Genomic DNA, 23,501 nt, shown 5'->3' on the forward strand with positions numbered 1-23,501 from the left:
TGGAAAGGTTATTAATAATGGGTTTGATTTAAACCGATTACTCTGAAATTATAAGTGTCTCTAGGTATGCTGAAAGAAAATAATGAAAAAAGACAAATAAACGTGAACTTAAAGTTCACTTAAAAGTTCACCCCTTTCAGAAGTGTAACATAATACATGTTCTGACATGTTTTCAGAAAGCATTCCAGGAAATTGCATTATGAAATGTCATGATTTAATTTTCCTAGCTAATGCAAAGCAATGTATTGCCTACACTAAAGAAAACACCTTCTCCTCATTCTGTCTTCAGTGTGTGTGAGCGCACTACCCTGTCCTAGCTCAGCACGTAATTCAAGTCATCTTCGTTTAATTGTATCTGCCGCTTTCCTAAGCACACAAACCTCTTGCTTCGATCTCTCGAATGCAGGAATCCACAACCATCGGCCTCTGGGTATTGTGGGCTTTCACCAGCGTGGTGAGATCGCAGCAGTAGACTCGCTTTATCCTCTTGAGGTCTGGTTGGCAGTCGTTGGGCACGTATTTGGAGCACTGCTTATGTACATTCAACCCGCAGTCTGTAAACAAAGTTAGCCAGGTTAATTAATCAATGCTAGCGCTGATGGGTCTTGGCTAACAATTTATTTCCTTGGGCCACATGAAGCAAGGGGCATAACCTACCCATCAGTCAGCAAAGCTAGAATAAATGAGATGGAGACGAGATGGACAAGCATGGAAATCTCCGGTAAAAAACTTATGCTGGGCAAAGTGAACTCCAGCATAGTTATTAAAAAAGCTATTAAAGCTCTGGATGTCCTTCACATACCTCTGAACTGGAGGTAACTGCTGGTGCAGTTGGGGTCAGTTCACTGCCGGACACGTCGCAGTTGCATTTGAAAGTGTGGGACTTAACTCGTGGGTATTTTAGTTCAGCCTTTTATAAAATTAGCACAGTAATGTCTGTCTTCTGCTGGCCAGCTTGTGGAGTAGCGCTGCTAAAGGGACCTGAGCACTCAAATTGTGCCAGCGCTTTGAGCTAGTGAGCCTCCCTTCCTTTTCCCCCACTCCTGCATTTTGGCTTGCTCTGCCACATCAGCAGCCTCCCCATCCCTGTCTCATCACTTCACTGGCAACAGAAGTGACCCCTGTGTTTAGTCTGCAGGTCACTTTGGGCATGTAAAATGCTGTGAAAGGCATGATGTAAACCAGAGTGATTCATTCTACAAATGGTGCTTGGTGTCTTACTCCAGAGTCAAATCCTACTCTTGGTTGCATGGGTAGGTTTCTATTAACTTAAACATCACTGCTTCATCTCCACAAACTGAATTTGACTATATTTCTAGATTTAAATACTCAGCCAACTGAATGTATAAGCCTCAGTAAAGCAAACCATCAACATTATCTCAGAGAACTGTGATTCCTGTTTTAATGCCTTCTCAGTCATGCCCACCCCGACAGTACCTTTTGGGCTAACTTAACACATCTAATATCGTCACTAATAAGTTACTTACTGTTTTTTCATGTTGATTTACTGCCTGAGATATTAAAAGTGTAAACATGTCTTTATCACTTGCAGCACATTTCAATATTATTGCCTATAAAATATTAATCAAGCAAAATCATATACACCTACACATTTCATGGAATTGGTGGGTTTTGTGTTTCTCCTTACAGTTAGTACTCCATAATACATTATTGTTCTGTAAAATCTAAACAAATGTGAGCAGCTGCAGTTAGGATCCTCCCTGTATTGTTTTGAGTGCTGTTCTCCAAGCATGTAAAGTTAAATCCAAATGCATCTGTCTGCTTAGAGTTAAATGCTGGTAATTTAATGAGTGAGAGTATTATGTTCCACACTAAATAAATAAACCTTTTCATAAGTTTAATATTTTATGTATGTGAACAAATACAGCCTTATGCATTAGCGAGGTCGGTGTTAGCACACTTGTGTTTAAGATCAAATAGCCTGAAAAGCAAACTGCTATTAATTTTCCTCTTTTTCAATGTCCTTCTCGTATTTATGTTACCATTATTCATTTACAGGCAGAAAAGATGTAGAGGTACCTGAGACTGCATTTATTAAAACTGTGCATTTCTGAAAGGTATTTTGACCCTTTGAACTGCTGTCTAAATTTTAGGTAACCTCCTCTGCCCCTGAAAGGCAGATGCCAGGGTTGGATGTGTTTGGTGCCAGTCTGAGATGTGGAACGACCCGGAGGTCAGGGCAGGGAGAGGTAAGACAGAAGCATATTCAGGTGAGATATTGAAGGGAGTGAAGGTCCGTAGAAAGAAGTTATGAATGCCCATTTCCAATGCACCAAGTATCATTTCACTTGCTGAATCCAAAAACGTAATGACACCATAAAGAACAATCCTTAATGTATACACCAAGGCATATGCATGACCAAAGGGGATGTCACCTTCAGCAACCAAGGGCTGGTGGCTCCACTTCTAAACCAGCTAGTGGGGAAAATGACAGCATTTTAACTTGCGTGGGAGGATTTCTTGCCCTGTTCTGTAAAGTAATCCTAACCCCCCCCCCTGCAGGGACAGCTGAGCACTTCAAGAGACAGACAGAAAATGTTGAAGGACTACCTGAACACCTCACTCCCTGAGCGATGAGACCCCACATGAAGTTGGCGCAGTATTCACACCAGTGCGGACCTCGAAACGTGTGGACCTGTAATACAAATGGGGGAGAAAAAAAAGAAAAAAGAAATGGGGTCACTGGGAGGCAGATGGTCTGACAGATGGAACAACTGAAATTGATAAACAACAGAAGACTCAGTGCGAGTAAATCTTCAGCACACAGTGCCCACATCTTCCCAAAGCCTAGATGAAATAAACCATGGGAACATAAATTTGCTTTGATCTTGAAGTTTATCTTTCAATTGGCTTAACATAACAGAGAACTGGGCTGTATACGGCACCAAAAACAAATCGGTTTTGCGAGCTGACATTTTAGCTATAGCGGAGGGGAGGAAACCAGGTTCACTAGTCAAAGGAGAAAAAAAGTAAAACTAATAATCCAAGGAACTGTAGTCAACGCTTTTATTTGACGAGTTCAAACAAACCAGGAGTGATTCAAACACTGTTCAACAGATCACTTTAAAGCAGGGGGAGTGCAGTGACAGAAAGTCCCTTTGAGTGCACCAGGTTTTAGCTCCTCATAAATGCGTGTGACCACAGATCTGGTGCAAAAGCCGCGTTCTAAGAGCCCCAGGCACATTTGAGCACGCTACTACATGTGCATTTATACGTCTTTCAACATAGAACAAAACTCAGGGTGATTGCTGTGAATTTGTATCAGGGATACTAATGAATGATTTGTGCAGCCACTCCAGGCAGCGGTTGGATAATGGGCTGGTTTTGCACACTGGAATACATTAGTGATAAAAGCAAATGACACCCTTCCCCACTCTAGTAAGTAAACTGAACTCACACAGGGAAAAGATGTCAGTAGGCTCTTTTTCAGCAGAGCAAACTTAATTTTGCTACAGTCCACACATGAGTAAATAAGGAAGAATGAAGTGACCTACGTGCTGACAGAGCCCACAGCTCCCACGCCAGTTTTGCCAACCACTGCTGCTTCCTCCACTGCTTTTCCAAAGGCTATGGGAGAAGAACTCTTTTATTTAAGATGTATGTTCTGGTAAAGTAAGCATTTCATTTTCATTGAAAAGAAGAGTAAATAGTGAGGTCTACACCCGTGTGAATGGACACGGTATAAGCTAGTTCTGGCCAGAGACTTAATTGAGCTTAACAAAACATAAATCATGCACACTCAGGCTGCTATTGCTTCCTTTTCTTTCTCTCTGCTCTTGTTTACCCGTCGGGTGGATGGCTGAAAGGCCACTTCCACCCCCTGGGATGGGGAATGCTGCTCTTTACTTTTCATAGAGCAAAAAAAGGTCATTGCCCTTTTCAAATAAACTTGGTGAAGTTTTAAGCCAATCATTTGGCTTGCTAATGTTTTTGCCCCATTCGTCTTGCAGGATCACACCTAAACAAGTCTGTAGTCTTGAGTCTAGAAGGAAGATGAAGTATTTTGATTTTAATACAGACCTCTTTTTCTGATTTAGTGATACAAATGTGAGCCTGACCACAAATGACTCCTGATCAACTCACAGTCAATAATTGCATGAATACGCGTAAAGTAACAGAAATTCTTCCTCCTTTTTGATAGGAAAGGTCTGAACTGGAATGTTTGACTGGTGCTACTTACTTTTTGAAATGGTATTTTACCTCTCAGAAAAATGCGTATCTCTGGGAATCAAGGCTTTGCAGTAAAGTTTGAGATAAACAGATATATACACACACACATCTTGCTCATTTTACACCTTATTTTATTTTGCAGGGTGGGTAGCATGAAATTCAGATACAGCTTATAGTGGGGGTAAATGGCCGTACCTAACGTCAGCTGATGACGTGAGTTTCAGGCATATGCTCTATGTGACCTTCAGTCAATATAAAACTACAGATACAACTAATTATGCCTGCATCTTTAACATTTTTAGACTGATAACTACATAATTAGTAAGTCTGCACCTGCATTTAATTATGGGTGAAAATAACCTGCTGTGGGAAGACAGCTAACTATATCTTCTGCTTTGCAGCGGTTTACAAAAGGCAACCTCGTGAGAAGTGGTTGCAAAAGCTCGGTCAGGATTTTTAAAACCGCACCATTTCACATTTAAAGTCCATCACAGTTGCTAGGATATTTGGGGCCTCCTTGCTCACTTTACATAAAGCTTATTTCAGCTGATCTCGCTGTGGCATATTTAGTAAAGGGTAGCTGATTATTCCTGATCTCTCCTGTCATTGATGGGAAACAGTCATCAATGCTGATGGAGGGTTCCATCTGAGAAGTGCTGACTGTGCACCCTTCCCTTGTTCCCTTCAGCTCGGTGGCCCTCAAAGGTTTAGCTCTCTTTATTCATTCACTTCAATTTTTCACGGATCTGCATTTTAGCACAAATGGCAAGTTCCCAACTGAAATGCCCTGAGAAAAGTAAGTCTTTGTGGTTTCTGGTCAAGCTGAAACAGGGAAATGCTCACTATCTCTAACTTAAAAAAAGGAGATCTTCAAAAGTTTCTAGATGAAGGTGGACAAAATCTCTTTAGACGCAGTTTTGAACTAAATCTCTTATGGTTAGCCAGTAATTTTAAAGAAATAATGAAGGAAGTCTGTTCTTATGAACACAACACTTTTGAACAGTAAATGGGAATTTTGTCTCCAGGATTGGCCTCGTATCTATTTTAAACAAGGAGAGTTAAGAGCAGGTCTTAGGTTTTTGAGATGGGTATTTAGGTTTTGCCCCATCCTTTGTAACCGCTCATTACAAATGTCCTGGGCTTAGAGTTTTGGAAACAGAATCACAGAATAGTCTATGTTGGAAGGAACCTTTCATTGGTCCCTACACCATCCTGCGGTCTCAGGAGACCTCCCTGTGTACACACAGCATAGGCTTGGGCTGCTTGGGCTACAGTCAACACATAATTCCAGCTTTTAAGAGGAATTTACAGGGAAGCATTTCTTCATATAAATCAAACCCATGATGTTTCAGACTATACACTGTACTTGTTCAGTCCTTTCATTGTCTTTCCACAATGTCTAACTCCTAACTTCTTCCCTCTATTTCCTTTCCAGCTCTTTCAAGGACAAGTTGTTTCTTACATTCATCCTCTCTTCTCTGCTGGACAACCTCATCCAATACTAGACATTCTTACTGCCTTCCTGTGCTCTCACCTTCCCCCTTCAGCCCTCGGGTGTCCTTGCTTCCAAACAGCAGAACTCCCAGCAGGTGTGATCTTGTGCAGTTTTAGTCTGTGTTTGAGCCATGTTCTCAAAGGGAGAAACTAAGACCAAAGTTAAGCAGTGCCAATACAGTGGCAAAACGAAATAATCACTTAAGCAATATTGTAGAAACAAACTAAAAATTGTCTTAAATCGAAACGTGTGTTTTTTATTGGCATTATATAGTGCTGTTTCTGAGACAATTTTGTTGTTTATCTTTTCTATTTGCATCCAAAGAAAATAAGAGATTTTTCAGACTTTTGCCTGGATACATGTGTGTTTGTACTCTCCTCTGGACTCCTGCTGAACCTGAGCTCTTTGCAGGGAGGAAAAGCTGACTCTGCTGTTATTTTTGTTTAAATACGTACACATAATCTTCATGACGTCTGTAAAAACAGACCCAAACCCTTTGTCTCCCAGAAGCAGTGTTTGTCTGCAGTGATTAACACCAGAGGAAATTTATCCCAGAGCCTCCTTTCTCCCAGAAGACCTTCTGACTTGTCAGTAATCAGCTGCCTCTACTCCACTAGCCCGCCTGCAAACAGAATTTGCCCATGCTACAGCAGCAAACAGGCACAATATTGTGGTAAATGCATGTTACTCAGCTGCATTCGCTCACTTAGAGCAGCACAGAGGCCCTCTCATGAATTCCCAGCCTAGAAAAAAACGTGTGGAGCATCCCCAAACTCAACCCTGCTGCCCTCGAGCACGAGGTGACCTCACCACCAGCTGGGACCCCACTGAAGCTGGCAGGTAAAGCACATCTCAAAAAGCCTGCTGGATCCTAACTGTAGAGAGATGCAAGAGGACTTTGGGATCCAGTTAGGCTGACGCCCGCACAGTTACAGAAATACCTCTGTTTTTTTCTAAACAGGGCTTCAGAGATTTATTCTCTTTCCTGAATTACGGTATGTCTCCGCTGGCTTACGCAAAGTTGTCCCGCCAGACAGGCGCCAGCTCCAAACCTAAATCCATGTGACTGTGTTGTGTGCTCAGGATGAACCCAGCTTAACAAATCAGTCTGGATCCTAAATCTTTTTCTGTTCATTTGCCTTGAGTGCCTTGAAATTTGGAAGAGGGGGCTGAAGGAGAAAGCACGGATGCTCAAAATGGCATCATTCTCCAAGCTCCAGTGCTTCTTTTTAATTTTTATATTAGCTTGGAAAGGATGGAGGGAGATCCATCCTTGCTCTGAATGAGTGCCTTGAGTCTGTTTCTTCCTTTTGTTCCTTCTCCCTTCTAGTGGATAATATCTTTGGTGTAAGATCTACAGAAATCTCATCAGCTTCGCTAAAAATGTGCCCTTCATTTTTAAGATTATTCATGGCTAAAGGACAAGAGCTAAAGAGCGTCTGTTTGTTCATAAAGAATTGCCTATGACAAGATTATGACGGACACTGTGACACGTAACCTTTGTCCCTATGAACTGAGATGAATGATACAATAATACACGTCAGTATTCACTTAAAAATGGGGAAGACAACTCTTTGAATGTCTGCAAACAGCACTCTCCTTCTGATAAATCCCATACCATCATAGCCTGAGTGCTGTCAAAAGCCATTAAGAATTTTGTCCCAAGACCCATAAAGCCATTCTTTCTCTTGTAAAGAAAATCTTAACTCTTTTATGTAACAAATATAGAATATATTAAAGGTACTAGACTCTATTTAGCCATCTTTTAAACCTAAACATTCCGCTCTAAACATTCTGTTCACAAAATATTGTTCAACTAGACATGTTTTAATATACTCTTTTGGAAAAATAACTGTATTTGCATAGTGAACATATTTGTTCATTAAGTAAATGTAACAATTTCAACTGGCCTTTCTGGACAACTTATTTTCTTTAATGTTTCTTCCCTAAGTTTTTTATTTCCTTTACCAGGATAAAAAAAAAAATCTGTGCTGTCAAGCTTTTGAATACATATATATTTTAATCATGTGATTTTCCAGTTAAACTATGACTCTTTTGAAACAGAAAGGAACAGAGACTGTACAACAGCTAGATTGTGCAAACACAAAGTTAACTGGGCACATGTCCAATTATAAATCAAAGCCAAAACAAGGGGAATTTTGAAGAGGAAAGAATGCATAGGTCAAAGTGGAAAAAAGTCTTAGTCATGAGAAAATATTTTCTACTTAAACTAAAATAGTTTTGATATTAAAATGATAATGAGGGCAAAACCCAGAAAGAATGAAAGCTGGTTTAATCAAGCAAGAAAACACAGAGTACTTCCCCTATTTCCTTCAGCGCTGATCAGTGAGATAAATATTGACTTTTCTGTAGATTGGGTCAAGAAGGGGGAATGAGAAGAAGGATGCTATTATTTGCTTTGCTCACTAATATTAAGTTATTGATTTACTACCGACAGCAGAAGCACTGCAGAGGAGAGCAACGTCTGCATGGCAGAATATGTAGAAAAATAAGTGAAGCTTTTTTGCTAAACCAGGAAATAGGTGAAATCATTTTAATCAGTGCTTCTACTTTCTTGAAAGGCCTGAGATGAATATCAGAAAATTCTCTTTCTGCTAATGAGTTGAACTACCCAGACAGTGACCCAGATCAGCATCCTTGAGGAGCATTAAGTAAACTGAGGTTTCAAAGCTGAGATGCATTCCTTTCTTGTCTAGTTACTGCCTCTTGTTCTCTCTGTATCCATCCCGATAAGCATCAAACCACAATTTGACAGCATTAGATACGGTAACTGGCTGGCGTACTCTGAAACTAACACAGTCCTTTGGGCACCACATTTTAGTACAAGCTGCCTGGAAGGTCCGTTTCCAAAGCTGAGTCACTTCCCTGCTGCAGCATGCCAGACACAGCACTTAGGGGAAAAAAACCCTAAGAATCCGATTCTGTATGTGTAAGACAGCAAAAAGATGATCTGTTTAAACATCCCTGTGTTTGTCCAGCTATTTGGTTTACTTTGACAAGCAAACACAAGCTCAGATCCTATAGCTCAGTGGGACTCCGAGGGCATTTCCTTAGCATATGGTGGTGGAACAAAAGCTGGGAGACAATACCACCGCTGCGCTCTGCTTTATTGTTAGGGAGCACCCGAGCTCCCTCAACTTCTTCGGAAAACAGAAATGGTCCAAAATGTTTGCTGGTAAAACACTATTGGCTTCTGATAATAGCTAGACTTTGAAAAGGAGCCTTTTTATCACTAAAAAATGGATACACTTTAAGATAAAGACAATCAATATGAAGTACTTTTTTTTCCTGAACAAAAAAAGAAAACTGAATATGGGCAAAAAGAGCTAAAATGCCAATCTAGTACTGTATAGCAAAGTGAATAGCAAAACCGTTGCCTGGATGTAGTGCCTGTGTAAAAGCATGCAGTCAAGGGAACTTAAAGTAGAAAGTAAAATGATTTTTTTCAAGACTTTTCTCACAGCTAGTATAGGAGGCTGCGTGAAAACCCCACCATAGCCAAGAATAAAATGTGAGGCATCAAAACAGAACTTTTAAGCTGAAAATAAAAGGAAGTTGTGCTTACCTTAAAATTGTGTGCTTTTTCATAGTTGAAATGGTTGTCGTTTTGAGTTAAGGCTGCTCTTCTGACCAAGGAGGTGATCTGTGAATAGGCAAAGAGTTTCAGAGGTTGCCACAAAAGTGCCCCCTTGACTCCCACCTTCACCCCCAGGGCCACAGCCAGGAGCTCTTGGCGCTTCCTTCCTCGCTTCGACTTGTGAACAACGGCGCAGTTTTTCTCATTTTCCAGCCACAGATCCTCCGAGAACATAGCGCTGGGATCCCAAATCTTTTCCCTGTCTTCCTCGGCGCCCGGGAGCCTGACTGTAGTCAGCACAGTACAGTTTGTCCAACTGCTTCTGATGTTAGACAGCAGATTTGAAGCAGCTGCAGCCCATTCTGCCGAGACCTCTGGCATGTGACTTGAATGGGCCGTCTTGTGGGACGGAAGGAGCTTCTGCATCTGAATAAGTAACGGCCTGTGCCGTGCGATTTCTTAAGGCAGATGTGTGCCTCCAACAATAGCCCGAATTCATACACCCAGCAACCTTCCCCCCCGCCACCAACCCTCCCCAAGTGGTGGTCTCCAGTGAGATGCCGCCGAAATACCGTCCCGGGGCGGGGGGGGGGGGGGGGGGGGAAAAGGGGGGCAGCCGTGAATGCTTTCGTCTCTTCCACCCTCGATTTTTTATGACTCCCCCCCCAAAGTTTTGGGGCTCCCCACAGGGGCGGGCGCGGGGCGGGCGGCGGGGGGGGGGGGGGGGGGGGGGGGGGCGGAAAAACGGCATTACAGCTTCACGCCCAAACGCATTTCCAGGGACAGAGCACTCCAACTCCGCAGCATCTTAAAAATGAACAAACAAACAAAAAAGCCCCGGGAAAGCCCACACAAACGAATCCGATGCTGCATCCAATTACACTCAGACTGGGAGATTTATCAGCCAGCAGTCTGCATGCCAGGAGATTAAGACCTTAAAACCATGATGATTGTTTAATCTTACAGGGCTAAAAATTTTTTTTTTATTTTCATATCCTGTACAAAGGCAAACATCCAGCTGCAGTCTAAGAATTAATAGCACTTTTATGCCACGTTTTAAACCAGAGCATTTTGTCAGCGTGCACTTGGTAGCACGGAGCTGGCTCACTGTCGGGGGAAGTTGAAAGCCCAGCTGGGAGGATGCGGGCGAGGAAGCCCCCGAGCCCTGTGCAGTGGTGGGGTGAAGGCAGGGGAGCTTCTCGGGGATGGAGGAAGCCCACGCACACAGCCCTGTTTGCAGAACAGAGTCTGCAAGGGAGCAAGAGCAGTCATCCTTTGCTCTGGTTACGTGCATCTAGAGATTTGAAGGGGGGAAGTGACTTCTAGTTAAAGCCCAGAGGCAGGAAGGATCGGGAGCCTGACCCACCTGCGCTACAGCTTGAAGTGTTACTTTGGGCACCTGATCCACTTCTTCACAGGCAGGTAGCTCCCCATCCCGTGACACAGACGCATAACACCCAGCATCCCCTGGGAAGCAAGTTGAGGGACCCCTCCCCACCGACATCCCTCCCTTTAGCTCCCCTCTCCTGCTCCCTGAGTGTGCCCATTCTCCGCCCCTGAGCAGAGGACAGGAGTTACCTGCTCGGCACAGCACTCTGAAATTTAATTCTCTAAGATGTGTCTAACACTTGAGATGCTGTGACAGAGCAAAGCAGGGGGTCACCACTGCTTTTGGGAAAACTGTCTTTTTGAACTAGAGGCACTATAGACCACATCAGCCTTTTACATTCTGCACCACTTTAACTTGCCCAGAAAACATATGAAATTATTTAATTCACTCATATTAACTTGTGAAGTTAACTTGCCTCTTTTTTTTTCAGTCTACTTTTACCTCAGGCTGAGATGTCGGAAGGTTCATCTAATTCACTTACTAAAACCTCCCCCATATAGACTGCTTGCTCTTAGTAAAAGTAATGCTCTCCTGATTTGAAAGCCCATGGGGACAGATGGTCATCCGTCAGTAACGTCAGGCCATGCAATTTCAGATAGTGCCCTACTTAGGGGTTTCAAGAAGTTGTGCAACCTGCAAAATCAGCTTCTCAGTTATAAAGCGATGCACCTATTTCTATGTATAGCATACTTAATTCCTTTCTTTCCCAGGTAACTCACAGCACCTCTTTTCACGTGCTCCCATACTCCAAAGCTCCTGCTCCTCAGCAGGGATCTGATCCACACAGCCCCACTGCTCCTGGAGCAGTTGCTGCCTGCCCAGCCTCTCCCCAGGGCTCGGCAGCGTTATCTCACCACCGGCGACAACTGGCTGTGATGCCTGTACGAACATTGCTCTGCCTGGAGGAAATCCCTGCTGCTCTTCCATATGTCCTCCCACTAAGTGTGTCCTGATTTCTGCCAGCTCAGGTCCTTTATCTGCTTTCCAACAGATAAAGACAGACTGTACCTCCCCAGCTTTCTCTCAATGTATTTCAAGAGATGAGGAACGCTGGTTTTAGGGACCAGTGACCCCACCAATGGCAATGGCTTCAGTTTGGGCCATCAAGAAGGAGACTGAGGAGCAGCTTGAAGTTCTTACCACTCTCCAGTTTCTTTCCTCAGTACCATTTTAAATGTATTTACATTTATCTGTATCAAAATCCCCAAACTAGCTCTAAGTTGCTAGACAACTCTGGAGTCACAGCATCTAAATCCCCGTATATACATAAGCTACTTTCTCTCTTGACTTCCAGCATAACAGATCAAAAGTCAGAGAGAGGTCGGTTTCCTAATAATGCTCTGATATTTGTATTTATGTCACTAGACGGATAGAAATCCCATTATATAACCAATATTTTTTACATAACATGGCAGATTTGATACTCAAGCTACAGGCTTATGATGACACATCTTGGAATTTCTATTTATTAAACTATTTTTGGAGTATCAGAGTGTCATCCTGGGATCAGACACACAGTACTACATCTAATGGAAACTCTGAGTGTTTGCACAGAAGCATTAATAGACGTGGAGGAGAGAACTCAGCCAAACCAGTTCATATGACTAAGGCAGATCAGTATTTACTGTTTATCATATATGAAATTTTATTTATCTCCTAGGTTGCTTTATTCTGCCTTGCTTGGGCCCTGTTTAGACAGTTGTTTAATGTGACCCCGTGCAAACACAGGATGTGTACAGGAGGCCAACAGTGAGTGCATCCTCTTAAGAAGCTTAATCATACAAAGCTCTACCAGGTTTGATGTCTAAAATGGTGCCGTAAAACTGAGATGAGCTGGACCACATATATAACCCCTTCCCTCCCTAAATATAATGCAAACAGCAATGACAAATTCTCACAGCAACCAGTTCCAACGTGCTGATACCGCAGGCCAACCCCAGTGCTCGCTTTTTATCCATTTTCTTTCATTTAATACAAAATCTACTTCACATGGTGTCAACTCATTTAAAGAGCATCTCTTGATCAAGTTAGCGAGTTAGCCTGCAGCTAAGGAAAAGAATGCCAGTGGCTAAAAATATTGTTGCTGGTTGTCACTGAACGTCTTCGCCCGTGAGGGCCGAAAGGCAAATACGGGCTGTCTGCGTTTTCAGGCCAAAAGGACTTCTGCGTAACATATGATTTCAGTTTACTAGTCTCTCTGCAAAACACATGTACTGTATAGCAAACTGGGGATCTGCAGCAAAATAAATGTCACTGAACCAGAATAATAAAATTAAAAAGGATGGGGGAAGGCGGTGGGGGGGGGGGAGGAGAGCGACTCAGCTGTTGCGCCATTTCCAGCAAGGCCTCTGCGGGGTGAGCCGGGCCACGCCATTGTCTCTCCCCTCAAACACTGCCCTCTTGTTTGCCAACAAAGGCCTCGGGGGTAGGAAAGAACAAATTGTGGTAGGAAGAGCTCTGGGTTTTGTACATGCGGCAGGATTTCTGTCGCAGTCGCGTGGGCAGCACTGAGGACAAGCAAGCGGCGGGGGAGCTTCGCATGCCGCCCGGCTCCTCCGTGCCAGCTCCGGCGTGTCGGGAGGAGACCCTGCAGGAGCAATGGCTCCTCGTCCCCAGCCGCCACCGGGATGGTGTGGGCTGGCAGAGACGGGGTCTCGAGTGGCAGCTCCTTGTCTCACCACCCCACCTACCCAAGGACACAACTGCGGCGGGCAGAGGAGCGTCACGGGCAGGTCTCCTTGGACGACACCGCGAGTGAAAGGGAGATTGCTCCATGATGAGGAAACGGTGACAAATCCATGACTGATCCCTAACTAAATGCAATTAACACCAGAGACAGATACAGTCATAGGTCAAAGAGAGGCCTGTTTCCTCGTAGTCACGGCATACTCGGTAAGCTGCCAGACAGACTGTGTTTGCTCAATTGCAAACACGGGGTGGAGATGACACACGGTGGAGGAATCTCGCAGCTATTGGGTTCTTCCCTGGTTTTCTCCCACGGAGCCCTTCCCACGACGAGCTCGGGAGACAATCCCGGAGAGGCATGCAGTGCTCTAACGCAAAACACAGGGCACAAAGGGGAAACGGTGGCGGGGGCTGGCCAGCCAAAGGCCTTCGCCATACCACAGTGCTGCCAGCCCAAGCCTCCCACTGCCAGGGCACAGGAGCTGCCACTAAAAGGCTTCTGTCCCGCTGACACAGTGGGAGGAAACAGGCTCCAAGCAGAAAACGTCCTGAACATGAAGCAGAGGACGATGCCCACAAAGCGGCGCTTGCCAACCCCGTCTTGCAACACCCACTTTCCTAAGGAGCCCTGCCTCTGCTGAGAAGGCTCTCCACATCATCTGAGCTCCAACTGCGACCATTGGGAGCATCCCTCAAATGCAGGTCCATCTCGGCTCCTCGAAGTTGCTGTCTTGCCCTCTGAAAACTCAACAGTCTCTCATTGCCAGCACAAAACTTCCTTTCAGGTGGGCCAGAGCTCAGTAGACTGAACATTAAAAAATAAGCACCGTAGTTTTGGTTTTTTTAAGTATTAAGATACATATCTAGTTTTGCTTTTTACTCTTCAGAGTTTCAACTTCTTTTTCTTTTTTGTTTTTTAATATCAACCAGTCCCTTTGCAAATCATGAGTCTGAGGAGCTGTCAACAACATGCTGGAAGTGTTTATGGCAGCACATTATCCTCACTGGGGTCCTCCTCTGGAGAGCCTGGGTGCACTTCCACCACCAGTGATCCCACCTTTCTGTTGAGGATAACCCACTTCAGAGCAAAAGGAACCGCTCATTTAGGAGGACTCCTGCAGTAACTGCTCTGAAGTTAAAATTATTGAAATTTTAATCTTTACCCCTCTTCTAAGCTAATGTAATTGACTGTTTATCAGCATCACAGTGACCAGTTGTCATTTATATGCACTTCTTTCTGACAGGGTATTTGATCCCCTCCCCCACAGATAAAAGATATAATTTACCTATAGCAAATGGAAATATAATCTCCCTTGAACTTCAGATCCCCTTTCTAAATCCTTCTCAAACAGATTTTTCTGTACACATCATGATTATTTTTCTCAAAACAATGTAGTGAACCAAACAATACAACAGCCAAAGGTGAAATGCTGTAGATTCAGCAAGGCACTAGTGAGACTATTATTAAAAATAATAGTTGCTGTAAGCCTCTTATAGGGCATAATGTAATAAACTATTGTCTATTTTGGAACAACAACTGGAGGTTACGTTAAGTGGTATGCAATTACATATTCATCTCCAATTAAAAAAATAATGGGCGGACTAAAACCTTTTATGTCATGCAATTGTATCACTTAATGTGTTAAACTGTGTGTTTCCCACCCGCTGTTGTATTTAACATGTCTGAAATAGTATTTTTATTTCTTATTTTTGTAAACTATAATATATGTGCATATTACAAATACAGTGTTGGTATCAAGGAAGAAACAAGTCCAGAAAAAAGGAAAGGACCTAGGTACAGGATGAACTAACTCAGTGATTCCCCCGAATAACCCTGTAGAGATTATCATGGTAACAGCAGGTCTAGCCTATTTATTGCCCTGACTTCCTTTCCTCCCACTCTCTCCTTTATCCTTCCCAATCTATCCCCATACTTGTCAAGGTTATTAATGACGTTTTCCTGGTTAAGTTAATGAGCCTCTCCTCTGTGCTTAATATTCATGACCCAAACGGATAGATGGAAGAGCGGGGGTGTGAGGGCTCATCTGGGCAGACGAGGGCAAAGCCGGACACCACTGCCGCTGCTGCCGCCACGGAGGAAGAGGAGCACCAGGTCCCCCACGGTGGGGCTGGCAGGAGCCACTTCACCTGCAAATAGGGCCTCCTCAGGGAAACAGCACTGAATTTATTTTTGAATTACTTCTTGTTATCTCTGTGGATACAACATACATGACTGACTGAATTTGGCTGACTGCAATGTAGGTGAATGAGGACTATTATCACACCTATAAATTAAAGCATATCTACGATAACATTGGGTCTGTAGTCAAACCAAAATTAAAACATTTTATCCCAATCTTTGTAAAAAATCTGCAGTGATTCCATTATTCTGTCAATTATGTTGTATTTCTCGACAACAAAACCAACAGAGCATTTTTCTAACAAACAGACATTTAGGGATGGAATGGATGGATGGATGACAGCTGTCTAATCCAAAACAGTAATCTGGGCTCTCTTTATAACCAAAGAAGAAAAACAGAAACCTCCGGACAGTGATTCAATCTCTTCTCTGACAGACTAAGTTTAAAATGGGTGAGCTTGAATTTCCTTCTTGCAGCTCATTTATGGATCATATAAGGCAATTAGATGACTCAGGTAGAAACAGATAGCTTACTTTAAGATATTAAAAATGAGGTAAGATTAATCTCTCTCTGAACGCTTTTCTATTTCTAATTTTCTATTATCTATTGAATTTTAGAATAAATTGGATAAGAAATCACTTATTTTATCAGCCTCAACCATATCTGTAAGTAATTAAAGAATAATAGCTGTACTTTGTTTTGGTTATCAATATTTCCCATACTATAGACCCGGCTAAGAATCATGCTCTGGAGACATGGAATACCCAGTTTACTGTATCATTTGTTACACAGCTGTGTGTACCTTCATAGGTTTATTAGAGCTCAGTGGATGAACTTTTTCAAGAAATATAAATATAGAGGAATCGGTCTGTAATTAATACAAATTTCTAATGCTGACTATATAGGTAGCCAGTATTTTGACATTTCACCCACAGAGGAAATAGCCTAGCAACATAATGAACTTAATATGATATACAATGGCCTCTCTGAGGGAAGTGACTCATGCTCTCTGCAAGATATGGGACTATTAGTCAAGAGACAGAGATTTAAAAAAAATATCCTAAATGTTATAGTTTTTAACCAGATCCCCAGCGGATGCTGGCTCAGCACCTAGTAAGCTGTACATGTGTATGACCTGTTCATCTTTTTATGTTTTTGCTATGAAGCTCTTGCTTTCTGAAGAAACAGCACTTTGTTTAGGAAAGCCAGCCTGCCATTGATTAAACCCGTCACTGCCCTGCAAGGAGGCTGCGGAGCTTGAACGAGAGCCAAACCTGCTGAGCTGCCACAATGAAGCGGAGAAGTTACTGCACTGACTTCCCAGTCTGAGGAGAGAGAGGGGAAGGCCAGAATGTCCCCTCTGAGAAAGGTGATGCCTGTGCTCTGGAAGGGATGGGGAAGGGGCTAGAGGCACCCTAAGTGCAGCAGTCCCTCCCTCGGGGCCCTTTTGGCTTGCTGGTTTTGGGTTGTCATTAACCATATACTGCTTGTGCATTGAAGGAGCTGGTTGGGTGCCACGCTTGATCACAGGGTTAAATCGGGAACCATGTTTTGTGAGACCACATTAAGTCTGTTTAATGTCAGGACATCAAATGAATGAGCTTGATAATAAATCCCAGCGCTATACAGCTACTGTGTTGTATAGTTGGTGGGCATAAGGCCTGGATGTTTGACCAGTGTGCCTCATCACATGCCCAGACACATACATAGCACAGTACACAAACACCTACTGTCCTCACTTTTGGGATAATTCTCATTTCTGTGTCTCAAACACTACTATGCCCTACAGGCAGGCATTGTCTCAAAGCAATACAGTAACCAGCTATCTGCTCCCAGTAAAACTTAACATACAAACATAAATAAACCACAAAAAAATGAAATACAGAAAGTTCTTCTGCTTCTCACTTTGAGTTCTGATACTGTGTGATGGTGGGAGTAAACATCTCTTGGAGTGAGACCAACTCAGCCTTGCAGAATATGCTCCAGGCTGAACTTTATGGACCAGAGTCAGAGCTTCTGCTCGTATAGAAACGCAAAAAATGCAGCCTCCCCCGGGGATTATGACAAAACGCAGAGGAAAACAGGCTTCAGGAAAGTTTCCCAGAAACCACAGAGTCAGACAGCAATGGCATTTATGTGCGGAGCCACTAACCGCGCGGCAGAGCCAGCGGATCTCTGGAGGGGCTGTAAAGCCACGCTGAGAGAGCTGCCAGAATGTGAAGTATGCTGGGGCAGTCGCAGGAACGAGCAGCAGCCCCGTCAAGTTTTGCCCCAGCTCAAGACAGCTTAAAGCTAGAGACTTCAATGTGGGTTAAAGAAAAGATTTATGTAAGTGAAACAGAACAAATACTTTGTGAACCGGTGACTCGTGAACTGGAAACCTTCAAAATTGTTCCTGGACAGTAACAGTTCAGAAGTGGACTCTCAGTGGTGTGATGCTCTGTTGGTTTAGTGCTCACAGGGAGATGGGGTTGAGAAGCTGTTTGCAGGGAGGACAGTGCCAGTATCACAATCAAGCAGCAAATAGGATTTTTCTCTAGTTTTGGCAGTTTCTGGGTGGTTTGAAGGAACTCTAAAGCTCCAGTCACAGTTATAAGCAGCATGACCAAGTTACATTGCTGCTCAGCATCATGACACTTCCAGGTAAATTAAACAATACAAAGACTTAGAAGTTTAGTCATGTGTTTTCCATCATTAGCAACATTTCTATCCCCTTAAACTGCAGTGTCTGTGATTTCTTCCTATAAAAATGCATAAACTAGGTAGACAATTAAGGTGAAAGGAATTTTTCATGCCATTTAGGGCACAAAAGGGGCAATCAGCAAGTGAGAACACAACATGTTTTCAGGTTGAAAGTATACTTTTTAACAAGCCTGAGCCATTGCACTATACCAAAAATAAATTTAAAAAGTAATGCTAGTTTTATAAATATGTTGTGCTGTATGACTGTGAACTTCTATTTCAGTATCCTTGATGAATTGCATGTCAAAAAAAAAAAAAAAAAAAAAAAAAAAGAGGGCAATAGGGAACTACATGCATCAGTGGAACTGTGGCAGGAAGGAGATCATGGGTTTTGTGCTGGGCCAGCCATGGCTGTCTTATGGCTTGACTGAGCTCAGCTCTATATCCACAAATGCCCCAGGACATGTTCCCCTGAGGCAGGAACATATGGTGTTTACAGCTTACCCGTTTGTGAAATATGTGCTTCTGTCCCATCGAGCTTCAAGGAATGTCACCCTGTTCACGAGAGACAGGGTCAGATCTGGACTGTCATCCCAAAAGCAGCGGTAAGGCTGTATGACCCCTGGTACATCTCTGATTAATGGCTCTAAAATGCACGTTTGCTTAGAAACAGAGCAGGAATCCACGCAGACAAAAGTGATGTGGGGTTAAAAAAAGACAGGAGGCTCTGCTCTCTGCTGTGATTACTCACCCATTTCATTATAGGCATGAACTTTACCCCATCTATTATATTCCCCCTTGGTAAATGAGAAAGTTCCTACAGCTTAAACCTGCATCAGCTTCTGTTCTCCTTATGGACATAGCACAGGAGAGTAGTTGGGATAGGACTAGCACCACTTGTTGTAAAGCGGAAAGCTGCCTGCAAGGAATGGGCAATTTCATCCTGTGGAGTATGTACCTTTCTCCAGCTCCTTCCAGCTCACTCTGCAGAAAAAAACAGCTCAAAGCATAACCAACTTCTCCTGGATGTGGCTTCTGAGCAGCGTTTGGCCCTTGCTCAGCTTCCCTTTTCCCACAAAGAAGCAAGGAAACTACTGTGTGCTGCAAACTGCACAGGAAAAGAAGGGTTCACTGCACTTCCATGAGGACGTGTTATAGGATACACAAACCACTTCAGATCACACACTTTGAACTTCTATGAAGTACCAGAATGTATCCAAGCTGTTTTATTTTCCCTTCGAAAGAATTGTTTTGGCATCGTGTTTGCTTTGCCCACTGTTTGAAGCTGGGTTTGTTGCTCCTTTACTCCGTGGGTAAGCAGCAGTGCAGTTCCCCTTGAAAACACATACGCATTCCCATGGCCATTAGAGAAAAACTCAGACAAAGCCTGACCCCACTTCGCCGCTAGTGAATGAACACATAAAGGCCCTATAATCCTAGTTTTATTTTTCCGTACAGCGTGGCATCAGGTGTCACTTGACCCCGAGATCCTTACAGCTCCCTGCGACCTGCAGCCCGCCGCCCTCCGGTATGAGGCAGGGGCTTTTGTCCCTGATGGCACACCATGCACAGCTGCTTCCACCATTGTTTGGAGGGGGACAGATGGCTGCTCTCAGCACAAAAAGGAGATTAAAAGAAGAACCGAGGGAATAACATCACTACCCAGCCTGGGATTTAATTCGTGGGACCCGTGGGGCTACCACCAGCATGAACTCACAGTGGAGTTGACTCTGCCCACGGAAAGGAAAAGGTTTGTATTTTGCATAACCAAAGACGTTTCTTTTGAAATATCTAGTTGCCATCACTCCGATATTTACATTCTATTACAGGGGTTTAGCTAATCTGCATAGATATTGTCCTATTCTCAGCACCACTTTTAAAGTATTCAAAAAGACAGACAGATACTGTACCCTACCTCTATCCATGCCTGTAGTTCAACTGCAGTAACTTGGTTTACAGCTTGCTTATTTTGTTTTGCATGTGACAAGGGTTTCATAACAAATGGTTGGGGAAACACGAAACAGAATAAATGAGTTTCACCATTATGACCAACCCTGCTAAGATATTGTGTAGGTAAAAGATTTCACCCCATCTCATAGCTTCTCTTCAGTCAATGGAACTAAATAGCATAAAACTTTAGTTCTGGAAGTAGTTAGCTTTGTAGTCACTTTTCTGCCTTGAATTCAGCTTCAGATCTATGAAATCACCCTGAATTCTCCCCTTTCTGATTACTGTACACCAAAGGATGGCAGCTGTTGCAGTACTCCAGGACGGACTCTCTGGGGAACTATGAATACCTTCAATGGAGTTTGTATGCAGTGATCTTGTTTGCTAAAGTATCTTCTGCAGTTTAACTACCTAGTATTTATCTGATTTTATATATTACTGTACGTATATCACCTGATTACTGTTTGGGACAGGGGAATTTGGCCTTTGTATTTGCATGGCACTTGGTGCCATCACATTTTTTTTGCATATCAGAGATTTTTGCTTTGTGGCAGATGAGGTTCCTAGCAAAACCATGTAAAAATCATGAAATGTGAGTTCTGAAATGGAAATAATAGATCTTTGCAAAGTGTTAAAAAGGTTAGCAGCATACATAAGGCGCAGTACACATGAGAAGTGTCATGGATATATATTGTATCATCAGCAATCAGAGCAGGATTTCTGAATTCTGCTTGTTGTAATACTGCTGACCGCACAAACTAGGCTAAAATAATTAACCTTTCTGTGCTTCTGTTTTTCCTGTTGTAAAACTGACATAATACAAGCCTGCCTATGATCATGGGGCAAGATGTAATGGGTAAGATATAATCAGTATGGGTAAGATGTAATCAGTACCCACAAGCCTCTGCTAGGACATATGGTGAATAGCACAACAGAAGGACAATTTTATAAGAGCTAGTAAGTTTGGTAAAAATTTTAAAATTCAGGAAACATTCTTAAAAAAAGCCACAAACTCAAACAGGTACGTGCTGATGTTCATTTTGATCCACTGTGTTTAGTAGGTTGTTACATTTAAGTGACTGCTTTTAGGAATGTCTCATTGAAGGTACCTGTCAAAGCAGCCACACGGCTGCTACCACCCTCTTTACGTTACCATCACTAGACATTGCCAAAGGACCAGAAATTATTTTCTAAACTGTGTTATTTCACCCTCCCTGTGAAACAACTGATGGCACTAGATGCACAGGAATGCCGTGATACGAAGACGAAACCATTCCACAAAGAATAAAAAGCTCCTTCGAGGAGGGCTTTTTCCCTGAAACGTAAAAAGGAAGATTCTGAGTGCTCAGAGACAACTGGGAGTACTGAGATCAAGAAAGCCTACAGCATCTCTGTCACTGAAGCAATTTCTTCTTTCCTCGAGTGACTGGGAACAGCAAAGACCCACTCTTTCACGCAGCCTGAGCTGGAGCTGGGACCCACCACCCAATCGTGCCCAGTCGCAGCTCCTGCCCCTGCCCCAGCAGCAGAATCAGGCTCAGCCCCGAGGATGGTTTAACTTCTAAATGCAGATCAGCACCCGTGGGAGACATCACTGTCTATTCGTGGTTTTGCTCAAAGAACCAAGCTGAGCCTGCTTCTTACATCTAACCACACAGAGAAAGGTTCATATTATCCCCTCGGGCACAGCTGTACAAACCAGCTCTCTCTGGGAGACTTCTGGAGCAAACCCATGGCTTTCAGCAGCTCAGCACAGCTGCGGCCAGTGGATGGGAGCACAGAAACCCATGATGCTGATGAGACAAGAGACAGCTCCCACCAAACGCGCTCGGAGTTTCCCTGTCTCAGCAATGCTGATGGCAGCACCAGCCCTGGAAGTGCCCGAACAGACAATGTGCTGCACATCTTCCACCACCACTAAATCCACCAGAGCTGAAGACGTTCACCACACCACAGAGTTAGGTCAAGGGTTACGATATATCAGAGGGAGGACTCATTTGCTTTGTAAAGTACCACCATTTTTTACTTTTCTCTGAAGAGTAGAACAGCATATTAATCACTACGTTTGAACTTGGGGGGGGACTTTTCAGGGAAACATATTTCTTATTGCAGAATACATGACTCATCAGACCAGGAACTTTGCATAAGGAAGTTCTCACCAAGACCCAAATTCCATATTTTTTAAACTGTGCAAACATTAAAGTTTGAAATATTTCAAAAAGTAATTTTCTGTTTCCAGTTTGAACCACTTCATTAAAAACAGTTAATAAAACATTAAAAATAGTTGGAGAAGTTTCAGTCAATCTAACTCAAATCTTTTTCTGCCTTTTATCCCGCTTCCTCGGTGCTCAGTCATGAAAAGTCGAGTGCTTTACTTTTATCACAATTGAGAATGAAGTAAAAACAAAAGTGCAGAAATTTGCCATTAATATTATAACCCTCCACTACGGTGCTTTGCTAAAATGTTAGTTTCAAAGGCAATCCTCTACCGACAACTGCAGAGCAAAGTTATATTCCCCTGTACAAACTCAATACAGAGACACAGGGGCTTTGCATTTGTTTTCTTTCTGTTAATCAGTTGTTCCCCAAGGCTCTTTTAATCGGCAGTGACGGCCTCAGTCCCGCTGAGAAGGCCTTTTCTCCTTCTAAAACAAAAGGCACATCTCTAAATACTTTATAATTTCAAGCAGAAAAGAGCCGTATTCTCCTGGTTGAAGAAAGCAATAACAAAAGACTCATGTCTGAGCAGGCTGATGTGAAATACGACCATCTTCTGCTTTCATTTTGGCTCTCTCGGGACTTCAACTGAAAGACAAACTTAATCTTGCCGGCGCGGGAAGAAGGAGCCACCACAGCCGTGCCCTTGCAAAGGCCACCTCACCAGAAGCGCTCCTGAAGGAATGCCTTAGGAAGACTCTCAGCTGTTTGTAAAGTATCGCACTTCAGCCCCGGACAGACATACTTAATATAGAAGGCATTAATGAAGGATTTACTCAGCCAGGAGCAGACACTGCAGCATTTTAAACCCCATGTTTACACAAACTAGTCAAAAGACTTGCCAGTGCGCAAGACAAAAGCTAAAATCAGACTTCACTGGACTGAAAGAAAACCATGCCTTTTTGGGTGGTACATTTTCACACCACACTAATTGCTTCCATTTATATTAAGCTAATTTCCGAATTATACAAAACTTTAATTTTTTTTAATTGCAACATTAAACATAACAGCTCGTCAGCTCTACATTTTGAAAAATAGCCTGAGCACTGTATTGCCCATTCAGATAAAATAAGTTAATTTAGCACTTAAAGGCATTTTCACTTCATTTTAAAACCATCTAACTTGCTTTTAGAAGTTTAACCGGTTGGTTTACTA

General features: G+C 43.1%; 1 protein-coding gene across 1 annotated transcript in view; it reads right to left on the bottom strand.

The window, feature by feature from the left end:
• The window catches only part of CHN2 (chimerin 2), a 166,717-nt gene that overhangs the window by 15,810 nt on the left and 127,406 nt on the right, over positions 1–23,501 (bottom strand). The window contains exons 7-9 of the mRNA XM_014937819.1: positions 9,273–9,350; positions 2,572–2,656; positions 381–554 (exon numbers count right to left, since the gene is read on the bottom strand). Of these exons, the coding sequence (XP_014793305.1) occupies positions 381–554; positions 2,572–2,656; positions 9,273–9,350 (337 nt within the window). The remainder of the gene's footprint in view (positions 1–380; positions 555–2,571; positions 2,657–9,272; positions 9,351–23,501) is intronic.

The sequence above is a fragment of the Calidris pugnax genome, unplaced genomic scaffold (genome assembly GCF_001431845.1).
Source record: "Calidris pugnax isolate Ruff unplaced genomic scaffold, ASM143184v1 scaffold11, whole genome shotgun sequence".
NCBI classification, from domain to species: Eukaryota; Metazoa; Chordata; class Aves; order Charadriiformes; family Scolopacidae; genus Calidris; species Calidris pugnax.